The following is a 23,612-nucleotide window of genomic DNA, read 5'->3' as shown; positions in this document are numbered from 1 at the left end:
CCGCTAATGACCACCCTCCATTTTTCTGTATTTTGCAGCCGGTGCCACATACATTTTCGGGAAGAGTGGAGGCCTCATTGTGTACACCTGGCCCGCCAACGACAGGCCAAGCACAAGGACAGACCGCCTGGCGGTGGGCTTCAGCACTTCCATCAAGGATGCCATTCTTGTGCGAATTGACAGCGCTCCAGGACTGGGGGACTTCCTGCAGCTTCATATAGTGAGTAGCCAGAACCCCTAAATCTGAGGACCAGCTCACTCCCTCACACTTCCACGTAATTACTGGCAGAGGGCTTGTAAACCTGTCTCCCATTGTGATCAACGATGCAATGCAACCTTTACACAGTATTTGAAAAATATACCAATTTTATACTAATACGAAACGTAAATCACATACATGTGTTAGTGGAATGTCAGGGATGAAACCCCACGGTGTCGATGCTAATTTAATAATAGTACGTTTTTATTATTTTTAAACGTTATTATATCATGTGGGTCTGAGTCAGAGGTGGACATTTATGGCAGAATTACTGTAATGAGAATTAAACATTGTCCTGGCTGAATGTCGACAGGAATCTTAGGAAACAGAGAGAGGTAGACGGAGACAGAGGCAGAGAGAGAGAATGGGGAGGACAGAAGAAAGAGTGCGTGTGTGTTTTTCTGTTAAGAGGATCTGCACACTTGTAAAAAGGAGTGTGTTTGTGAGAATAGTGAAATATCAGGAACGCTAAAAGTCATAATCGAGATGCAATGACCATGTCTAATTGTTTCTTGGTAGTGAAATATTGTGGGCTTCTTTAGTGTAGGGGCGTGTGAAATTTGCATAATTTGCTTTCACGTAATTATGGGGAAATTTAGGAAAATCAAGTGAATTTACACATAATTGTGTGAAATGCAAATGTCATTTAGCGCTATATATATATAGCACAAAATCTTTCCTTTCATAATTTTTTTTCCCAAATATGCATTTTGTGCTAAAAACTACCAAAAAATCATCTATTGACGCAAACAAAAGCTGGTTGACTACATTCTGGATGATTGGGTCGTTTTTGTGCTGCAAGAGACAATTTTGGGAATTTCACTTAATAACCATAACACGAAATTCCTGAAATTAAACTATTTACACCAGTGCAAATTAAATTTCACCTGGGACTACTTTTGACTCATATAGCGGGTGCGGGTTTCAGTTCTAGATCAGAAGAGCTTGTTGCCGATCAGCATTGAGGTGCTTCGGCAGAGCGTGTGTGAGCCCTGTTTTGCAAAAGCAATTGCTGCTCTGAGACAAGAATCATCTACCTTTCCAAGTCTCCCTTCACAAATGCAGCCCCTTTCAATATCATTGATGTCACCTTTACTTCGGCATTACAGGCCCTAAAGGTGAGATTTGGGAATGCCTTCACTTTGGATACACTGAGGGGCATTAGGCCCTAGGGAGCCAATTCTAAAGGATCAAACAGCACAACTCAACATAGCAAAACAATAAACTGCACTAAATTCATAGATAACTGAGTTTGTTAAAGTGAAGCACAGGACTGGAAACAAAAGCACCACAGAATTAGTCATCCCATAACCCAACCCTGCCTCTTCCTGAGAAAAGGTGATGCATTTATTTTGTTGTCCTGTGGTCTCCCTTGGTTTGCAGAAGCACACGTGTTCATAGCTCTCAGACTCTCCTGGAGCTTTCCACAATTTTAATCCAATAATCTTTCATTTTCATTTAATTTCATTGTAACTATACAGCATTTTTGGCAAAGTCTTACACAAACACGTTGGATAAAAGGTACAGTCATAAAGAACTGAACAATGAAAAATGGAGAAAGGACTAAAAACTAGCAATGAGAGGTAAAGAGGGCAGGGACTGTCCTTTTAAGAGAGAGTAGGAAGAGTATTGTGTCAGGGCAGCAAAGATGGGAAGAGAGAAATTGAGCCAGCAATGGAAATTGATGCGACATAAGGGGAACAGGGGAGACCAATAGACTAAAGGAAGATTGTTTGTAGAAACAGAGATATTATAGATAAAGGAGTGCAATATCATAGATGAACTAAAAAGTGATATAGAGAAAATGGAAAGATTACTGGAGTCAGTTGGAAACTAGCTGAGGGAAGCAGGGGACAGAAACATAGAAGCAATTTACAAATGGACAAGAATTTAAGTAGAAGATCTGAAAATAAAAAGCAGAGAAGCAATGGGGAAGGCAGAGCATCATATACCACATGGATCAGTAATCAAGACTGGAGCAGATGAGAGTAAAGGTAATGATCTCAGTCACATGGAAAGTAAGGGGCTCAATTTGTTACATACATTATAGGCTTTGAAAAAACAGGAGCCTACAAAAGAAGAGACTACAAAGAGAAGAAAATAGGAGAGACAAAGATTATGCCTAAATTGCTTGCAAATGCATGGGGGAGAAGCAGGGGAGAAAAAATGTTTCACTCATTTACTGCAAAATGGGCTAAAAAACACAAAGAGCGGAGATCTGCAGTGCCAGGCACGTTGTGCCCCTTAAGGGACCCTAGGTCATGTATTTTTTTTGCCCGGCCTACAAGATCTGCTGGCACTGCTGGAAACTTTCGATGTGTCTGAACTTGGGTATCACAAAGTACATTGTAGCATCTAGGATGTCCGAAACGGATTCGAGCAAGCCACTGATATTTGGGCTCACTCGATTGTTGATGGCTATGTGGGGAGCTGGCGCAAAGATATGTGCCTCCCCCAAGAACCAAACAAACGCTGCTGTCCCGAAGTGAGATATAATGAGCATAATTTTTATCATTACTTTTAATTTGCATTCAGATGACCCAGAATTTGATTGGGTTCTTTTAGCTTCTCTTTTTTTTTAATTTAAGCTTATCAACTAAATGTAAAAATATTTTTAAAGTTTTTTTGCTGCATGCGAGATTATTGTTCAAAGGCTGTTTTAAACCAGGGGAGATATTCACAATGAAGTGGCGGTGAGAGGCGTTAGCCTCCTTGGCTTAATCTCACTGCCACTTCGGAAACGGCAGTCTGCACCCTATTCACAACAATGTGGTGCAGACTGGCGTTACCCACATCGACGGCGATAAATCTCACGATTTATCACCAAAGCAGGCACCCTTGAACCAGAGCGCTAGGGTGTCTGTGAGCAGGGATGTTTGTTAATGCACAGGAAGGTGCACCGTCCTGTGCATTAACAAACCGAAAATGTCAGTTTGCTTTTTCCATGTGTTCTGCTATATGCACCACACATGGGAAAAGCAAAAACGAGGAGAAATAAAGGTTTTCTCCTCATTTAGCCACCTTAGGACCTGATTTTTCTTGGTCTTAAGTGGCGCTACCTCCTATGATCGTCGCCATTGATAATTGGCGGTAGCGTCAAACTCAATGGGTGTTGCGGTGGTACACCCACCGCAACACCCACTGCACGCCCCCTTTCACGCTACATTTAGCGTGAAAGGGGCCCTATTCTCAAGGCAGCGTTAAGCCACTTAACTAGGCTTTAAGCCATGTTAAGTAGATTAACGCTGCCTTGAGAATAGGGCGCTGGCCCTATCGCCACGGGAACGTCAAAAAAGTGACGTTCCAGTGGCGATAGGGGCTTGTGAATATGCTCCCAGGAGTCTTAAGCCCGTGTTTTTATTTGATTCAATCACTGTGTTTTACTTTTCATAGTATTTTCTATGTGCTTCTATGGCCAACAAGCTGAAATAAAGGTCTTTGAACTAAACTGGCTTTCAGTTTTGGACCGGTTGAGAAAGGAGAGCGAAAAGACATCCAAGATTGGGCAAAGAATAGAAAACTTCAGACAGTAACTTTAAGTTTGAAATCATAATAAGAGAAGAAAATTCACAGTTGAATGTCGTCAAAATAGTTGTGATAGAAGAGTCCTTAAAATGAAATATGGAAAGCAAATGACTAGTTTCCTTTGAGAGTGTGCACCAATTTCTTCTAGTTATAACCAGCCTCCATTGCTTTGTTTTTTTCTCCATAATTGAACTTCCTCTCGGAGGACCTGATCTGGTGAACAAGTCCAAGACATCTCATGTTGTCAGTTCAGAAGCATGCATGCTGTACCAATAAGAGGTCTTGTACCACTCAGACTCATGAATTCTCTTCAATGGATCCAAATAAAAGAGATGTGCACATGTGTGATCCCGGCAATAGGCACATGTGTGATCCCACCAATAGGCACATGTGTGATCCCAGCAATAGGCACATGTGTGATCCCAGCAATAGGCACATGTGTGATCCCAGCAATAGGTCAGCGAGGGTGGGACATTATCTCTTTTATTCACTATCCCAGATAGGCTGTGATAAGTGGGCATTTCCTTCTCTCAAAGGATTGTTGACCTGTACACCATTAGTCTGTAGTATCCCAGTGGACTTCTTCATGAGAAGATCCTAGTTCTTTATCCAAAGCATGCTATAGTTATCAGTGCTTAAGTTGTACAAGAATAATTGCCAGAGCCCAAAGTTTTGTTCAGAAGCCCATGGCCTGCGCTATCGAAGGTCACGTTCCAAATATCAGGGCTTTGTAGTTGTGATTCTGCCTCCTGCCTATTTATTCCACCACCAGAAGCTCTATATCTCACTCCTATGAGTTGTTTTTCACTGATGCTTTCTCCACTTGTCACTGGTTTTCTCTTCCTTTCTTTTCCCTTTTTATGTTTTTCACTCTGTTGCTCTGGATCAAAATCTGTTGAGGAAAAATAAGTGCCAGCCCCCCAAATTGAGTGCTGGATGCCCCCCCCCCCTTGAATCACATCTCAAATTAAGCACTGATATTTTTCCAATTTTCCCTTACCCTGTGTGGCACCTTCAAGTAGTGCTGGGTGATCTGACAATTATGTACTTTGACTTTTAACATCATAAGTATGAGTACAAAAATCCAGGCTTGCAAAGTGTTGGTGGATAAAAGGATTGGCTGAAGGTGGGATACAAGATGTCATGGCACACTTGGCAGCCAGGAAAAAACCTACAGGTGGAGTATGTTAATAGACAGTAACTCATAGCAAGAGATAATCAACAGTATATAATAGAGATAGTCAGGGTGCTAAAACAATCGAGTAACACAGTCAGAGAGGATTAACCTACTCCCAGAATGCTTTGATTTCCATGCCAAAGGGAAGTTAGTCAGACAAATCCCTGGTTGGAACTATGTGAATCATTGCCTGGCAGTCTCTCTGGAAGGGACTTGGGATAGATGATCCTGTGCAGGACATCACAGGCTCCAGTTGAGATGAACAGTATTTGAAGTACTATGGATTGTGTATCTTGAAAAGGGAGAACAGCAGACCTTCCCTGAGGGGTGCAGTCATGCTGCACAGCCCTAACCTGTAAATATTTCCACTAGTCGGACGGCTTTGGGGGCCTCTCTATCCCACAAGAGATCCTTCTGGGGAAAACTGGAGTTGGTGATCAGTTGGCTTCTGGGAATTGGGCCACCAGGCCACATCTTTCAAATGAAACTGAAGGAGAATGTCTAATGACAAATGGCAAAACATTTGGTCTTGCATTTGTGGCTTATTAGATTCAGCAAGGCTTTTTGGCAATGCTGTAGAGCATTGGTAAACATAAAAATGATTTTTGATGATGCTGTGTGCATCTGCAAAAAAAAATGCACACTGATACGGCCACTGTTGTCGGTTGGGTGATTCTGTAGGTTCTTGCATGCATGTTGATGTATGCACAGGCATTGGTCACCACGCATGCACAAGCCTACAGAATGATGCAGGCAACATTTTCTTTTTTATGGACCAATTTAAGATGGGTGATGTCACTTAGATCAGTAGCTTTAAATAAATAATAAGAAGAATTGCAAAAACACCCAATAGCAAACCTGCCAGGCCATCCAAAAAATGCAAATTTCCATTTTTTTATATGTGTGCTTTTTATATGTCTTTGAGGGCAGGGAGAGCAATGGAGGAGCAGGTTGGATAAAGAGCCGGAATGGGTTAAATAAAATAAACAAATAAAACTTGGTGGGTGAGAAAGGGAACACAGCAAAGAAAGGTGAGGGCAACATAGAAGGCATGGGGGCAGGGTTAGGCTCAATACATAGCATCCCACAAAGGAGACGGCAACATGGAACACATGGGTAAAGCACATTCACTCTCATGGAGAGTGTAGTGAAAAATAAAAAAGTGGTTCCCTTAAAGTGGGCAGTGGAAAGGTACAAATCAGCCAATCAAAAGGATGTTAAGGAAGGTATGCTCCCGTGGAGGGACAAACACAAGAAAAGGAAGAAAGAGAATGGAAAGCCATCAAATAAGAAGCAGGAATATAAGAGTGACAACAAAGCCAGCCAATGGAAGCAGTGGCAAACTCTAAACTCACTGTACGCTCGTGTAATAGCCCACACATGATCTTTCACAACCAGACAGCTTGAAGCTTAAGACCTAAAAATGAGAGAGTAGGATAGCTAGAAAAAAACCCAGCTATGAACATTCAACACTATTACATTTACATTATTGATATAAAATACTCTGAATGATCTCAAACTATTCCTTCACCTTTTTTTTATCACTTACAAGTATCAATGTCAGTGCTGAGACTTCGTAATTTCTGGTGGTTCTTTACCCTCTTATTTTACCCTGGAAAAATGCTACGTGTATTGTAAGTTTCCTAAATGATTACCTCACTTCCGGTCACTTTTAAACTAAGAAATGCCTGTCTCATCAAGCGTGTTTTGCACTTAATGTATTGCTATAACATGTTCCCCGCTCTTCTCCAGCTTGAGACACATGCCTGGGGCCAAAGCCTGCCCCCTAGTGTTAACATTGTGAAAATTGCATACTGGCAACTTTGTTTTTCCATCTTATCGTTTGTCTCCGTGGGGATGTAGCCTTCAGAACTGTGCAAAGTGCTCAGTAGCAGATGCAAATGCCAGCGTTTCAGCTGTCTTTCCTGAATGGTTTATTATTGCCCTCAGGTACTGTGGCTGAAAACATGGCTATAAAATCGTGTTTTGTAGACAGTCATTTTTGCAAGCTTTGCAGTGAATGATGATATTAGCCGTGGAGAATCAGTTAGCCTCAGTTATTTCATGCATCTCACCTGAAATTCTGGGACCAATGGTAACGAAGCCCATGCATACTGCTTTTGCACGAGAGTAATCTTGCTTGAATCCGGATTATTGGTCAGGGCATATCTATACTTAACTTCTATTTCCTTGCTGTGACTGTATAATTTTCGATTGCGGAAGACCTGGTCCTAGACTTCGCACAGGCCGCTGGATCTATATTCAGTGTACAGCCTTAGGAGTTTGAAGTTCACAATAGTGTTATCAAAATTATGATTGGCAGATGTACTGTGACCATAATATTGATAAAACAAGATTGAATCAATTTGACCCCTTTGCTGCGGCGCGAATTCCGCCGCAGCGCTGGGGGGGTTTGGGGTGAGCGCGGCGCAGCCATGCTCATGACGGAACCACGCCGTCATGAGTCACGGGCGAGCTGTGCTCATGACGGCGTGGTTCCGTCATGACTCCACCCACTTGCGCTGATCGCCCGCACAGGCGGGGAAACAGCGCCGCGTGGGCGGAGCGGCCGCCAACGGCCGCAGCATGACGGAACCACTCCGTCATGAGCACACGGCGCCCTTGGCTCATGAAGGAGTGGTTCCGCCAGAAGCATGCAAGGGGTTAAGTGTAGATGTGCGCTGCTGTGACGCTATTTTGAAGTTGGTATTATTATCACATTATATTTGGAAGTCTTTGTTTCTACTGTAATTTTGTTGTACAATATCAGCCTCGTTCCTCTATATGGTTATGGAAGTCCTCAGTGACTAGCAGTACCCTTTAAAAACTTCATGGATAATACATTGAGCTGGCATGCCTTCCGTGTTTTTTGTACTTGAGGGCATGACTTATACATAGGGGATAATTCTGAGTTTGGTGCCCAGGGTATTCTCCCTCAAATGGGGTGGAGTAGCTTGTCCTTCAAACCCTCGATCAGCCTGCTTCGCTATGAGTCGAGCAATGGTCATCTTTCCGACGGCTGTGCCTCCAATGGCCCAGTAGAGTCGGGCCAACAGTGAAGGACATCAGACCGCCCCACCTAGAGCAGATGATCTGATAGGTTATTTTTTCTGTTCATCGCTGCAAGGAATAACTGATAGCATTAGATTGGAAAAAAAAAATATCCTCACACCCTGTGTGAAAACTCCCAAGCTGTGTCGGTTTTTCATTTTTTTTTGTCTTTTCAATAATTAGCTCCTTCTTTGGGAGTGTGTTCTCGAAAAAAAATAAACATGTGGCAGGTATCCGCTGGAAAGACGGAAGCCACGCATCAAATTGGCAGTTCTTTCGGAGGAACTGCCTTGAGGGCAATTCTTCTGACGGCACAGAGATCCCCGCTGGGTCAGCAGTGATCGCTAAATATGGCGCACTGTAGACCCCCTGCTGTAATGACTTTCCCCACCCGGGTAGACAGGCCCCCCTGTCCCAAACTCTAAATTGGCCCCATCATTTTTATGCGGGCAATCACCCACATGAAATTCGACCACAACCTACAGTGTAATGATCTGCAGGACAACTTATTCTTGTTACTTCCAAAAGCAAATGCACCAGTGCAACAGCAATGAAAACATGGCCTTGCTATGAGTTATAAAAGGTCGCATTAAAGTTCAGGCCCATCCATCCACAATATATAAAAATGTCCTCAATAAAATACAAATATATATGCTCTTGTGTTCTTTTCTTTCCTAGACATGACCCTTCAAATTTTAGGTTAAGAGATTATTGGGATTCATCCAACCTAGCAGCGACCCATCCAGAAAGAGACAACAGACAATTTAATTGGCAGAGAGATGATTGGCAACAGTGCGATCTTGGGCCTTTGAAAGATCTATGAAGTCCTTAAAGGAATAAGACAGAACACACGGCACATGGAAGACCTTTACGATCCCCAAGTAAGGATTTTGAAATCCAAGTCAGAATGCCAGTAGACTATGACTTGGTGGGTATATTTATACCCACGAAGTCTGAGGCAGGGGCGTAACACAGGCTCCCGCAGCCCCCACGGTGTGGGGGCCCCCGAGCTGCAGGGGGCCCTCTCAGCACAGTACTCAGACCTGAGTGCTCCCGATTAAATCCAGAGCTGGGGCCCCTCCGTGTACCATGCATTGGGGCCCTCTCAACTTTCGTTACGCCACTGGTCTGAGGCATGGGAAAAATGAAAGAATGTCACGCTGGCTTACAGATTCATAATTGATGCCCATCCAGGCTATTTTATGGAGAAGTAATTAACCTCACCTTTCAGGTATGAGATGAGAGAAGGATTTTCTTATTCAGGTCCTGGCTTGTGGCAAAGAGCACGGTGGCCCTGATAGAGAATGTGAAATGCTGTGCCCGGAACCCCGGAAAGGTAGAATAGGTTAAACGCGCAGCGCAGAGGTGGGTGGAATGTGTTATTATTCGCTTTGTTCACCTCTTAAAATTCATGGAGTGTCTGTCAACTCTGGGACATGTCATATTCTCAAGAGCCATTTGCTCTCTGTGTGTAATTCACTGCATCGGTAAGAGGGAGCCCACCACAGAGAATATTCCAGAGGAGGAGGACAAACCTCCCTAGTGACATTAAAAGCCAGGAGAGCGTGTCAGGGAATGATTTCATTGTTTGGTTTGATTTGGCAATTTATAAAGGACAAACAAATGCAAACAAATGCCCAAAAGCGTCAAGGTGACAATTCAGTGGGTTGAAGAAGCGGAAGGGTAAATATAGATCATTTAGTTCAGAAAATCAGACCTGCCAGCCTTGGAAATACTTACGCAATTTGAGAGGGGTGAGATTTTCAGCCCATCACCCTCTGGCCAACCACAGAGGAAGCGGGTCTTAGTGGCCTGCAGTACCCGAGCTGACCAGGTCGGGACTGGTGAGCCAAAAGCAACCCTGGTGAAAATGCTCAAAGCAGCTCCGCTCCCTCCATTGACTTTGCTCAATCTCTCTCTTTCCATCCATCCATTCCCTCTTTCTTGTTTCTCTCTGATCCCTTCTCTCTATCTAGCCCCTCCCTTTATCCCTCTGTCTCTTGAAGCTTCCCTGTGTCTGCTGCATTTGACCTCGGGAGCTGAAGAAAGGGACAGAGACACCCTGAGCAGCCATGGACTCTCAAAACCAGCCTCCACGAACTCTAACCACCTGGGAAATACCCAATGGAATAAAAGGCCTCTTCAGCCCTTGAGCTGACCTTCCCACAAAAACGAAAAACAAAGGCTTCCATGGCTGCTGTTGACGTCCTGGGGAGGGTGTATTACTCCTGATGGACATTTGCTGCCCAAAGCCTCTGAACATGAACTGGAAACCCACTCTCTGAAGAGATGTCCAACTCACATTGGGCCGCTGTAGGATATCGGCTCTTTACCAGGGACCATGTCAACGGAGGAGATATTGTGTGACACGTGATGGCACTGTGTGAGGTGGAAGGTCCGATTTAACCCATGAAAGTCTTAAGACTACCAAATACAAGGCCATACTTGTTCGTGCATCAGACTTCATTGAGAGGGTTCCTTATAATTATGTGTGTGTGGATCTGTTTGCATTCGTCCACATGCACTAGTGACCATTCGAGTACACGCATCTGCGGATTTGTCTTCGCATCGCTTTGGGGACACAGTTAACTTGAGGGTATAGTCAAGGTTATCTTTGAAGGAATTTAAGTATATTGTGAGGTGCACCACCACAGCCTGTTTACATAAACATCTAAACTTTAATGCAAGATCATTTTATTTGCTTTAATGGGATAACTTTTGTGGGGAGCCAGGCAAACTTGAAGTTGGAACAAAAAAAGTCGCCTTTAATGGAAGCCACTGGCAGGTGCCCACAGTGATGTGCAGACATGGTTGTGTGAGTGTGCGGGAGTGCCAAACAGGAAGTGGGAGGTCCTTTACTCATACTTGATGCCTAGAAGCTGGGGTGACCAGGCATCCCGGATTTGCCAGGACGGTGCCCGTTTTTCACCAACTGTCCAGGCAGATTTCAAGAAATTTAGCTCATGTCCCGGTTTTTGGAGACGGTCGACTAAAAACGGGGGGAGGTGTTTTTTATGTTTTACAAAGCAGGGATAGTTGTTCCAAGAAACCAATTTAATTCACAGGCAAGCTACTGGGTTTAAACATTGCATTTTATGTATGTTCTTATTGCCTGTTTTGTAATTCTCTGCTGAGGAACGCTGTCATTCTGTGCGCTTGCTTGACGTAAAATTATAGTCCTTCCTCTATTTTTGTGAAATGTCCCGGTATTTTGCTTTAAAAATTCTGGTCACCCTACTACAAGCACCATGACCAGTGGATAAAAGGCTGTGCTTGTTTAGTGCCTCACACTGTGTGACTGTGTGTGCGCGCACACGTGCCCGTGCGTATGCACATGCATGCATGTCTTTGCTGAGCATGCATATGAGTTGTGGCTTTTAATAAGTGCGTCTGCCAACTCATTAGACATGCATGTGTCCATGCTGTGCAAAATGAATACATTGCTCAAGACTTTGCTCTTGGAGACTGACAGGCGAGCACAGGAGAAGCACCGGGGCAGGGCAGCTAATGAGTATCTCACCTTCCTGGAGGTGCATGAGCAGGGATCGAGCTGACCCAGCTGTTGTTTCATTGAGATAATCAAGGCTTCGCTAGCTGAGAGAGATGAAGCAAGGAGCTAATTCAGCCCTCGTTCCGAGGTAAAACGACAGCACCCGCGCTTGACCCTCTACAATTAGAGGCTGCATCCTCGCAGCCTCTTGGTCTTCGATTTAAAATAATTGTTCTCTTTTGATCCGTGCCCTACAATCCTGGGCTCAGGATCCAGGCTCGTGCCGCATCCCGCGAGCGCGGGGTGGACGGCGCCTGCCAACAGATGCTCGCCGCATCGTAATTGGACCATTTCCCTGTCACGCGGCTGCACTTTGGGAAGCTGCTATTCTCAGCCGCGCTGCCACGAGGTCAGCCATTTGCAGTCAACCGGTTGAGCAAATTAAAAAGAGCGGGAGGGAAGGCGAATCTAAGTAGCTGTTATCTGCGCCACCGCAGGGATCCCGGGAAGGACATGGGTACGACATTGTGACAGAGCAGGCTGTTGCCAAGGGGCATCCTCAGCATGTTCTGCTTGGACCAGGTGGTTGCAACGGTGCCTGTGAGGGGAATGCAAAACTCCCTGCGCAACTCGCAAAACAACGAGCGGCTATAAACCGTGGGCTCACTTGAATCACTGAATTGACTGAAATAGGGCACACTTTAGAAAGCAGTGCTATCGCTCAAATTACATATATTTTCCAGACATCAGATTATACTGATCTTAAATGTGTGTTCTTCGACAGCACACAGTTTACACAGACATTAGGGGTGCAGGCTTAAAAAATAAGAAATATAACCCACGGTCTATGGTGGCGGCCTGCCTGAAAGGAGCACCTAAAAAGCGCGCACAATTTTGACACCTGGAGAAGATGGCATTGTCATTTGAAGAATTTTTGAGGCCCCTTTTCAAGACATATTTTAGGGGTCTTGGTACGGAACACATTTGAGTTTTATTGTCCATTTCCTGTTAATTCAAGCCTGAATGATGCCAAAAAATATTCAATTATGTTAAACTCTATCTGGGTCTAAAAAACAGTTGGCCAAGACCCCCAAAATCCTTAAAATGAAAGTGGGTAGGAAAAAAGGAACAGAGGTAGGTGAAGGCCGAGAGGGAGGCTTAGATAGAGACATGGAATGGACAGAGTACAAATAGAGACACAGTTCACTTACCCAGGGAGTCCTTTGGAAGTTGGGGTCCCTGAGCAATTGCCCGCTTTGCCCAGGCCTTAAAGCGTCCCTGGAAGATGGAATGAGGCCCTTTGCCACAGCACTTCCCAGCTCCCAATGCAGCCAGAGGGCAGCAGAATGGAAAAAGAGGAAAGATGCATGGATTTTAAAAAGGCACACAAGGTGTTATCTAGAGGCGACCCAAGGCGTGTAAGGAAGAGACCAGTGAATAGACGAGGGAGGGGGATTTGAAGGGAAGTGTGGACACCACCTTACCTCTATCACCGGAGGAGACAGAGCAGACCCTCCTTCATTCCCAAAATAGTGCCTTCCTATGCCAGTTATCTCAAGACGCTGCCTTTAGTTCACTGATCCTTCAGCAAAATCTAGCATTGAGCGAAGGATCTGCAAAACGTTGGATACATTTGAGCTGGCAATGAGCAAGTAGAGGCCATTCATTAACCGCTTACCAAAAAATCAGGGTCACCAGATTTACTTACTTCCCATTCAGTTCCCTACCCATGGGATTTCAGGACAGGGAAATAGTGTTAGAAGAGACAGACAATAGACACGCCTGGCACCCAGGGGCCTGGGGGTTACTTTCAGCAGCAAGTATCATTGACTTCACATGGGTATTGGAGAGGGGATTGATTACTGCATTTGTAGAGGCCTAGCCTCAGTTTTTAGACAATGGGCGGGGTGGTAGTGGCAAAGGAGAGGGGAGACAGACAGACAGACAGACAGACAGACAGACAGACAGACAGACAGATAGATAGATAGATAGATAGATAGATAGATAGATAGATAGATAGATAGATAGATAGATAGATAGATAGATAGATAGATAGATAGATAGATAGATGGATGGATGGATGGATGGATGGATGGATGGATGGATGGATGGATGGATGGATAGATAGATAGATAGATAGATAGATAGATAGATAGATAGATAGATAGATAGATAGATAGATAGATAGATAGATAGATAGATAGATAGATAGATAGATAGATAGATAGATAGATAGATAGATGTATAGATACTCTGGTAGATGGATGTAGCCTTATGGTCTTGAGCGGTCAACCTCGAAGCTGGGGAACCGGGTTCGAGTCTCGGCAAAGACGCTCAACATCCTGTGATTCTGGGCAAATCACTTGATCTCCCCGTGCCTAACAAAAATGAAGGTGTCCTTCTGTAACAAAACTGGTGCTATGTAAAGCGCTCTTATACCCGATGTCTCGGGTCTAGTTTGCGCAATATAAAACTAAAAAATAAATAAAGAGAAGGATAGCTAGATAGACATACAGGTAGACAGGGTGATGAGAAGATAGAAGGCTAATGTGGTCAGTTCTTTGGTGGATACATTTTTAGAAGAGTAAATGATTGTAGAATATAGGTCATGGTATGTTATGATTATTTGCGAAATTTTCAAAATCAACAAACTTCCCTTTTGAATTTACTCAGATATCTCCCATCATATAATTTCAACCACTGTATACTGAACCAAAGACAAGAAGTCAGGGCAATCCTAACACAATGAAAATCAGGTATATTGTTGTTTTATTTAAAACTTTTTAGTTGTATCACAAAATGTATTACAATAAGGTATCCACAATTGTTTGGTACTTTACGGTAGACAACTTAATAAAACACATTCATGTAGAGACGTAGCAATCAGTTAAAGATGATTCACATTTAACAATACTAATCGTTAATTTTACATAATTGAATCGAAAAATAAAGCAAAACATTTAATGAACAAATCAAAACCACATTTTATATAAAAAAAATTTTTTAAAAATACAGATACAATTGAGTCCTCTTGTCGACGCGTTTCGGTCCTGAAGAAGGTGTTACGTATCATACTATACACCGAAACACGTCGACAAGAGGACTCAATTGTATCTGTATTTTTAAAAAATTTTTTTTATATAAAATGTGGTTTTGATTTGTTCATTAAATGTTTTACTTTATTTTTCGATTCAATTATGTAAAATTAACGATTAGTATTGTTAAATGTGAATCATCTTTAACTGATTGCTACGTCTCTACATGAATGTGTTTTATTAAGTTGTCTACTGTAAAGTACCAAACAATTGTGGATACATTATTGTAATACATTTTGTGATACAACTAAAAAGTTTTAAATAAAACAACAATATACCTGATTTTCATTGTGTTAGGATTGCCCAGACTTCTTGTCTTAGGTTCAGTATACAGTGGTTGAAATTACATGATGGGAGATATCTGAGTGAATTCAAAAGGGAAGTTTGTTGATTTTGAAAATTTCTATGTACCCGGTCCCTTTTGGTTAAACCTGGGAAACTCTCTCTTTGTATTTAGTTTATGATTATTTGCGAGCTACATATTTTCCAATCTTTGACTCTGTAGAGCTTGTGCATTCTGTACGATTCTGGAATTCACATCGACTGATGTCAAGGTGGTCAGTTGAAACTGTGTTTGGCATTTGTAGATCCGTCTCTCACGTATACTGTTTAGGCTTGGTTCTTATTGCACACAACTGGATAGACAGACAGTTTGATGGAGAAACTGAAATGAAAAAAGTAAAAAATAGAACAGGCGGAATAAGAAGGGATATAAAAAAAAATACAAGTTGAACCACATGGCTTTCTGTCTCGCCAGGAGTGACTACATATTGCCTGTCACTTTTCAATTATCTGGGTTGACCCTAGCTCGGCACAGCACAAGTGGCATCCCTTGGGTCACCCATTGACGGATCCTTGGTCCCGCTCTCAGTCTGGGTTCTCAGCGCTCAGGTTCCACCAGACACCCGTCTGATGGTGCACAGGGCTGCGGGGCTAAAGAAATTAACTTGTTCTCGCTTTGTACAGTGGTAATGAGTTTTCACGCCACACATCGCTATGAGCGGCTCTGGGTTTGATTAATTCCATGTACCATTTCTTTACAAAAATTGGAAATATGACAGGAGAAGCAAACATTTGCATTTAGGTGAACATTTAAAGGGGGGGCTTCGCCTCCAGCAGAATTGATCGCTTGCATCAGCACTAAACAAAGTTTTGTCTTCCTTTAATCACAGAGAAGATGTAATGAAGTCAAGTGGAAGATAAAAACCCAAGTGGGGGAGGTGTGGGGAAGGGTCTCGGTGCTGACAGACTTGGTAGTCTTTTACCCCAGTGCTTGGCATTCACCATGCGACCCACATCAGGTCAATCTCACCTTTCACATTCACAGGGTGCTTCGGTGAGTGGTCCTGCTGTGCAAAGGTTTACTACAAGGCATGCAATAAATCGATTTGTCACTAGTCTCCACAAGCGACTGAGGAGCAGAACAGAAAGCAGTTATCACTGCAGGAGCGGCTCGTGCAGGTAAAAACGGTGGGCATTTGGGGCACGGTGGGGTGGGGTGGGACTCAACAGATGACGATGAGGGAAATTAATTATTTATTCCATTTTCCCTCATCGATGTTTGTCGAGTTCCCTCACCCCGACCGCCCTTACCTGCACGAGCTGTTCCTCTATCACAGTCCTGCTCCCGATTGAGAATCCACACAGGGGCGTAACACAGGCCCCCGCATCCCCCACAGTGCGGTGGGGCCCCAAGCTCCAGGGGGCTGCCTCGGCACTGCACTCTGGCTGGAGAGCTCCTGATTGAGCCCGGAGGGGGCCCCTCTACGTACCTTGCAGGGATGCTCCCTCAATTTTCGTTACGCAAATGAATCCACAATGCTGCCAGCAAGTACTTCTGCTTTGAATTATTATGTCAACTCAAATTGAGCCAGAATTATTGCACATTGACAATCCACAGCAATTTCTAGGATCTTAGTATCCAGTAGGGATGTCGGGAAGTGTTGTGGCATCATATGTCTTCACAGCGTCACCTCTCCGGCCTCATTGCAGTTGTGCCGTGTTGTTCTCCGGAGTGTGTGATACCACGCACCATACTCAATGTAAATTCTTCCTTCTCAGATTGTATTTGCAGTGTCCATCTACTCTACTAAGCCATTTGTGACTATCTTTGAGGGGAAGATGCCCCCTATCAGCAAGAGCTACTGACTTTGGAACTGAGGAACCAGGGTCAATTCCTGGCACCGGCTCAACATCCTGTGATTTTGGGCAAATTACTTAATCTCCCTGTGCCTAAAAAAAATAAAGAAAAAAATGAATCTGACCTTGTGTAATGTAATCGGGTGGTCACGTGAAGCTCTCTAATAGTCAAGTTTGCTCTATATAAAACTGCAAAAAGTAAAATAAAGAGTATATCTGCCTCATGGCAGGAAACATTTATTTTGTATTTGGGCGCAAATGTTCAAGAGAAGGGTCATTTTTTACAAATCAAAATGGTGAAAACTGCCACCTGTGACAGTGGATGAGACAATGTCAGGTCAAAAGGTGTTAAGCACATCTACCCATGGTTTAAGTTTGATCAAAGCGTTGTTTAAGAAAAAAACAAATCGAGCCCAACAACATCGGTACTTTTAAAAGCCAAGATTTTTGCCATGAAGGAGAGGTTCGATCTTTGAGACATTAATATTGTTTAGGGATGTGTAATGGAAGCAGAAACTTAATTCTGTATCTTTTCATATCATCTCAGTTAATATGGCCTCCAAGGAAATACAGATATTTACTAAGAAGAATCAGCCTCTGACATTTTAGTAAAGTATCGTTAGGGTCAGTCCAAAGTAAGGTGTACTTGGAAGACCAGCAGATGATTAGAAACCTCAAGACATTAAGGGCCATATGTAGGAAGCCTAATACCGGTCGGTAACGGCCGATTTTCGGTAAATATCCTGTTACCGACCGGTATTTAGGCTTTTGGTATGTAGGGGGCACATTTCAGGATTTGGTAATTTACCGAATCCTGAAATGAGATGTAGGGGGAGTGTGTCGTTGGTGTGGGGATTCATTATTTACCACCAACTAAAAGTTGATGGTAAATGACGAATAGCTGGAAAAAAGCATTTTTGTGCACTTTGAAGTGTGCAATGTGGCAGACATACATGCCTGCAGGGCATGATTCGTGCACACATGGACGAATCAGGGGTGCAACAGGGTGTCAATGTGACACCCTGCCACCCATGATGATGCCTTCCCCATTACCTCCAGGCCTATAGGAATGAATGGGAAGCCAGTTGCCATTACCGAATCGGTAAATACCGATTCTAAAATACCGACATTTACCGATTCGGTAATATTTTACCTACATTACATTTACCGATTCATAAATACCGAATCTGTAAAATTCGGTATTTAAGAATCGGTAAATGTAATTTACCTACATATGGCCCTAAGTCATGACTTCCCTTCCTAAATATGTGCAGTTCCTCTAGTCTGCTTTATGTGCAAGTCTGATTAGTAAGTTTCCTGTTTTCCAAATACTTAACTCCAGAACGTGCTTTCAAATTGCCGTAAGAAATGCTATACATTTCGTGCTGAACATATATTGTGAGGGCCTGTATGAGACATGCATCTGTACATAACCAGACTAGAATACACAGTAGCTCTCATCGTCCTTACTACACATCACATTTTTTTCTGCAACAACGCTGCTTATGTCAAGGACCATTTTAATATCCCAAATGCTGGGAAACACCATCTTTCCCTCATGATAAATGCGGAAATGGCCATTTATCCCCATAAGATGCCCCTTGCACTTACCGAGCATGGAGACCCCTAGGAGTGAAAGAGCTGGAGTTCCAATTTTAAAAAGTGAATACAGACATTAATACGCTTACACACATAACATTGATATTATGAAAGTAAATCTGAAGCAGGAACACTTCCACTGACAAGTTTCGGGGCAAACTAGCCTTTTCCAGGCATATTCTGTAAATTTTAGACACAGAGTAAAAAGGTTTGTGAACTCTACAGAACGACAATGTTCAATATATGTGTTAATGCATGGATCAAATATTAATGGATGGATAATGAACTTAACGACTGCCTGCTGTGGTTCAGAAATACCCCTAACAAGAGCTATGAGGACAACAGCCAAGTTGGATGTTTACCTGAGTTTGTAGTTTTCCGGTTCTCTGAAGACAGGCAAAGGGATTCATAGGAAACGTAATCATTGGCAAGTGAAGAAGGGGTGGGGGAGGCGAATATGATCGGTCTCGTATTAGGAAAACCAGTACCTGAGGTGTCGCTGTGAATCTTAATGGAGATGACAGGTTCGGTAGCCGCAGGGCAGATCAGCTACTTGAGTACAGTGAAGAGCAAGCACAGCCCTTGCCATTTGAGATTGACTAGATAAGTAAAGTGACAGCAAGCACAGTCTTTGTGTTGTGAGATCAGCTACAACCTCTCGTCTTTGAAACCCCATCCCTGTAAGCTGGCTTTACCTAATCACCACCAGCCTATCTATCTCACCAACTATTCACCTGAAGCCACAGAGCCCCCACTAATGATCACACTTAACTGGTATTTATATGATATATCACAAAGTACCTGGAGTGAGTGCATGTCATTTTTGCTTGAGAGCACATCACTGATGGCAATAACCAACAATAACCACTAGATTAACTACTAACTTTGGGTTTCGTAGTAGCATGTTACTCACCGTAAAGCACTTAAACCCTCATTGGGGGGTAGTAAGCACTATATAAATGCAAATCAATTACTTAAAAACAATAACAGCAATCAATGTTTATGATATGAGATCAGCTACCTATGCTCCGAGACAAAGTGACGGAGCGTGTCCCTTGAATAAGATGCGAAGTCTAGGGTCTTCTCACTAAGACTAAGGGGGCCTCTTTTAGACTTGCCTTACATGGTGGTGCTCCCCCAGGTGGAGCCAGGTCTAAGGTCGTCATTCATTGGCTCACGAAGGAGTGCCTGCTTGTGAGACCTGTCACAAGCTCAGATCTAATTGACTTGCCAGTCTCTGACATCCTCTCGGGGTTACAACCTCTTGGCTGTTTTTAGAAAATCTACCGTCTGCAGAAAGGAGCGGAGGGGGATGAACACGAAGTGCAATGAGGAGGAAGTCAGGAACAAGCGATGAAGAGTAAGCGCCTGGGAATTCAAATCCTTGATCCCACATCAAATGTATGAATTATATTACATATATTGGCTTTCCTTAATGTACATGTCTTGAGACATAACCTAAGTTTCTATGAATCTATTTAATTGAACTCCATGCATATCCATGGGAAGATTGTACTGCTGTAACTACGTCGCCATACTTGTGCGGAAGGAGAAGCAGTGCTAGGGGCAGTCAATATATTACCAATTTGTCAACCATCTGGAAAAGATCACAATCCACATGGCTGTTGAGATCTATACATCTCATCACTATTGGGCTAAGAGTTATTTTGAAGCATTTCTAACAGAGAATGGACAATATTAATGTTATTCAACATTACATAAGCGATAATGTCTTAGATTCAGGGTTTCTAACCTATTGGAATATAAAATGTTCTTCACATTTTCCAATGCAATTTCCCTTATGTTTATCATAAAGTATGCATAGATAAAGGAATAAAGTCTTACAACCATATAGGGTGAATGGGAGCTCTCTGCGGCACCTAGCTGGATGTAACACGTCGGGCGTATGGAAGGGCCTCCCTCCTCTGCAAAGGCTGTAACAGCATAGTGTAGTAGGGGCGCGGGGAGGTGAGAGGGAGCCTCCCGCAAAGCTTCAGCTAACACAAGTCATATAGGCATAGAGTCAGGGAGAAAGCTCCCTGCAGAACCTACAGACCTATAAGTCATGCAGCCGCAGAAGGATTTTGTACATTGGTGTTGCTGTTTTCTGGACAGAACATCAATGGGAGGCAGATTTGTATCACATTTATTTGGCAGAGTGCCATTCAGCACATTTATTCCAAGATGTATGAATCTTGCTTCGTATGCTCGTGTTCTAAAAACTTTTTTTTGTCTCAATTATTTATTAATGTTTTGAATAAAACAACAGTGCAGCCATACAGTACACATGTTATTTGATTCAATAATATGTAGGACAAGGTTTTGGATACCGCAAGCTCGCCCATCTTGAAAAAAAACTAAAAAACAAGGGAGCAACAGGGTTCATCCATAGTGCCAGGACCCTATGCAGAGCTCACAGATCCAGGGTGGGGAGCATGCATGCAGTGGGATAGAAGTGGCAGGACACTGCTATGTGCTGGCTGCAATCGAGGCTAAAGGCATCGCGGAAAGCTAGAATGGGCAGTACGATGATGTCTGCTTAGTGGAAGCACAACAGGGTCTCAATTCCCATGGCTCAGAGTATGAGTCAAAGACAGATGCGGAAGACGGTGCAGGGTGGAGCAGGGTTGTGGTCAGAGGGAACGAGTCCTACAGTGGGGGTGAGGAGGTCAATTGTGCAGCAGTACCTGGAGTTGAGTACCATTACCTTCTTTTGCCATGTCGCTTTCTCCATTCTCCTCCGTGATTCTATCTTACATTTGGGTCAATGTGAGGAGTTTCTGGCTGCGGATTTGTCTAAATTGGAAACTGCAGTAAATCAACTGTGGGGATGGCCATTGTCCACACTTTCTGCCGCCTGCTCAAGAAATGTGAGAGATACTGTGGCTAGTGTACGGTATGCACCATATGTGCATTGGGTTTTGGTGTACAATAGTATGGGCTAAGATTTATTCTTCAGATTTAAGTGGAGATGGCTACATGTATATATAGTAATTATAGTGGGCGAGACCACCTTTTCTGCAATTAATCTAGGACCACACCAAACTGGAGATTTTTAATTAACCAAGACTATTGGGACTGGTACTAGCCAAATGGAGGGTGGCTATACACTGGACACAGCCTGCTGCCCCGGTTGACGGTAAATGGCTGACGGACTTGCAAGGATGGGTGTGGCCGAGGAGAGACATCTGCGAGCTGTGCGAATGGATGAGAATGCTGAGCGGGATCTGGAAATATGGGAAGGTATGTTGAATGGTCTGTCGGAGATAGATTTGCTGGAGCCTACCCTCTCTCCCGGTTCAGGGGGTCAGAAGTTGGAGACACCCTGTGTAGCTGGGCTGCATGCTGGTCCAGATTTAGAACTCGGGTGAGGAGTTCCCTTTTTGGTGTACTCTTTCCTTTTTGGTGTACTCTGGAGTGGCTGGGCAGTGCGTCAGAATGTTGGGGCCCTGTGCGTTCACCCACCCCCACACCGGGGCTGGTTACCCTGATACTTCCTCCTCACCCGTCCCTGTAGTCCTCATAGCCCATTTTGTATGTTATCCTTTTTTACCTCTGCACACAGTGTCTAGGTGGGTTGCCAGGGAGAGTCTCCCACATCATCAACTGCCGCCTTGTGTTTTTTATACTGCTGTTTATTTGATGTTCAATATATAGGTACATATTGTACTTTTTCATTATGCTCAGTACATGCATTTGATCGCTTTAACATTCTATGGCTTAGCTAGATGATGTGCCAGACATGGTGGCCGCACAATGCTCGCGATATCCACATATGCTTCATCATGTATCAAATGCTATTAAAAACATGCTAAAAAAAGACGAATTAACCAAGAACTGCTCCATAGAGCTTATCCATATTTCTGCATATCCGGAAGAGAGCTCCTCTGGCTATCCCAATAACATTTGAATGATCCATTAATCTATTGCGTATTAAGAGAATGCTTCTCAGTCGTGCCAAATACCTAAATGATTTCCATGCTATGATGATAATATAGCACTCTCTAATTGTATAACTAAATTGCAACTTTTGACTTCAAGGAAGACGACACTATTACAAAAGATTCTGTTTCATCCAAATATATCAGGCAATGGGCACTCATGGGCAGACGTCTTTCGCCCCCTGTTTGGGACCTAACCCCCACTAGGGCACACTCTGAAAAAGAAAAAATAACATTAAGTTTGCCAAAAGTTAATCAAATGTTAACAAAATGCGCCAATCATCTAAGAGACGATAAAATACCATCTCTGTTTTTCACAGCTGCTGCCCCTTTAGGTAAGACTGGTAGGGCCAGGTTGGGAGGGGGGGGGAGGAGTCCGACAGACAACCAAAAGAGAAAATTAAATAAAAAAGTAATTTTCCCTCGTTGTCATCTGTCAAAATACCCCCCACCACCAACCCGTCTCCCCCCCCCACCTCTCTTACCTGCATGGTCCGCTGCTGGTTTTTCAACGAGTTACAGTTAAGACTTGTTCCTGGCAGAAATCAGGATCTGAGTGTCTGTCAAACGGTAATCCAACAAAGCAGGTCTTATGAAAAAGGCAGGTGTAAGGTCAACCAGTTCACAGTGTTGACTTCATCTCCAGAGAAGACTTAGGAATAAGTCCTCATTGCTCCATCCTCAACTAGAAAGCCAAAACATGCAGAGATCAACAGAGTAGCACAAACATCGTGTTGGAATGATGAGGTAGGAAAACAGCTATTCCTATTTTATACCCCACGATGTGGAAGAACTTAAAAAATATTGTTTCATCTGTTGAGCATGCTCAGACTTTGCAGACTCTGTGAGTGAGTAGGTTTACTCAAGCAACCCTTCCCCATTCACTTGCCCAGTGCATATATTATCAGTTTGACTGCTGTGTTCCATGTAATTCTTCAAATCACATTTCAACATTAAAAATGTAGCGAGCGAGTCCAACATCACACATCAACAGCAGACATTTGGAAGACACATGTCCAGATGTTTAGGTGGCACTACATAATATTCATCTGACATTTAAATGGTGGTTTCTCAGAGAGGTCCTACAGTGGATTCACTCAATACACAGTATTCTCTCTTAGGATAAACCAGGGCTGTCCTGTGGCCCCTTAATCAAAGTACTCTGGTCAATTTAATTTTCGGTCTTTGGGTATCTACATAGGAGTGTGCAATCTGATTAACTTTATTTTCTCGCAAACCTTGTGTAGTTTTCAAAAATACTGCAACTGCTCCCTGTAGATGGCTGTGTTTTGTGCATGTGGGTACTCATGTTAAAATAGTGACTGTGAGCCCCTTT

The 23,612-nt window shown here is 43.4% G+C and overlaps 1 protein-coding gene across 19 annotated transcripts in view; it reads left to right on the top strand.

The window, feature by feature from the left end:
• Window positions 1-23,612, top strand: part of NRXN3 (neurexin 3) — a 2,213,138-nt gene that overhangs the window by 1,867,887 nt on the left and 321,639 nt on the right. For all 19 annotated transcript variants that reach the window (XR_014968865.1, XR_014968864.1, XR_014968862.1 and 16 more), the window contains one exon: window positions 39-220. Coding sequence is in view for 14 of the 19 variants with exons in the window: in XM_085626627.1 (XP_085482753.1) it covers window positions 39-220 (182 nt within the window). In the remaining 5 variants the exon portion in view is untranslated. The remainder of the gene's footprint in view (window positions 1-38; window positions 221-23,612) is intronic.

The sequence above is a fragment of the Triturus cristatus genome, chromosome 9, assembly GCF_964204655.1.
Source record: "Triturus cristatus chromosome 9, aTriCri1.1, whole genome shotgun sequence".
NCBI classification, from domain to species: domain Eukaryota; kingdom Metazoa; phylum Chordata; class Amphibia; order Caudata; family Salamandridae; genus Triturus; species Triturus cristatus.
This window is presented reverse-complemented; position numbering and strand designations above follow the sequence as displayed.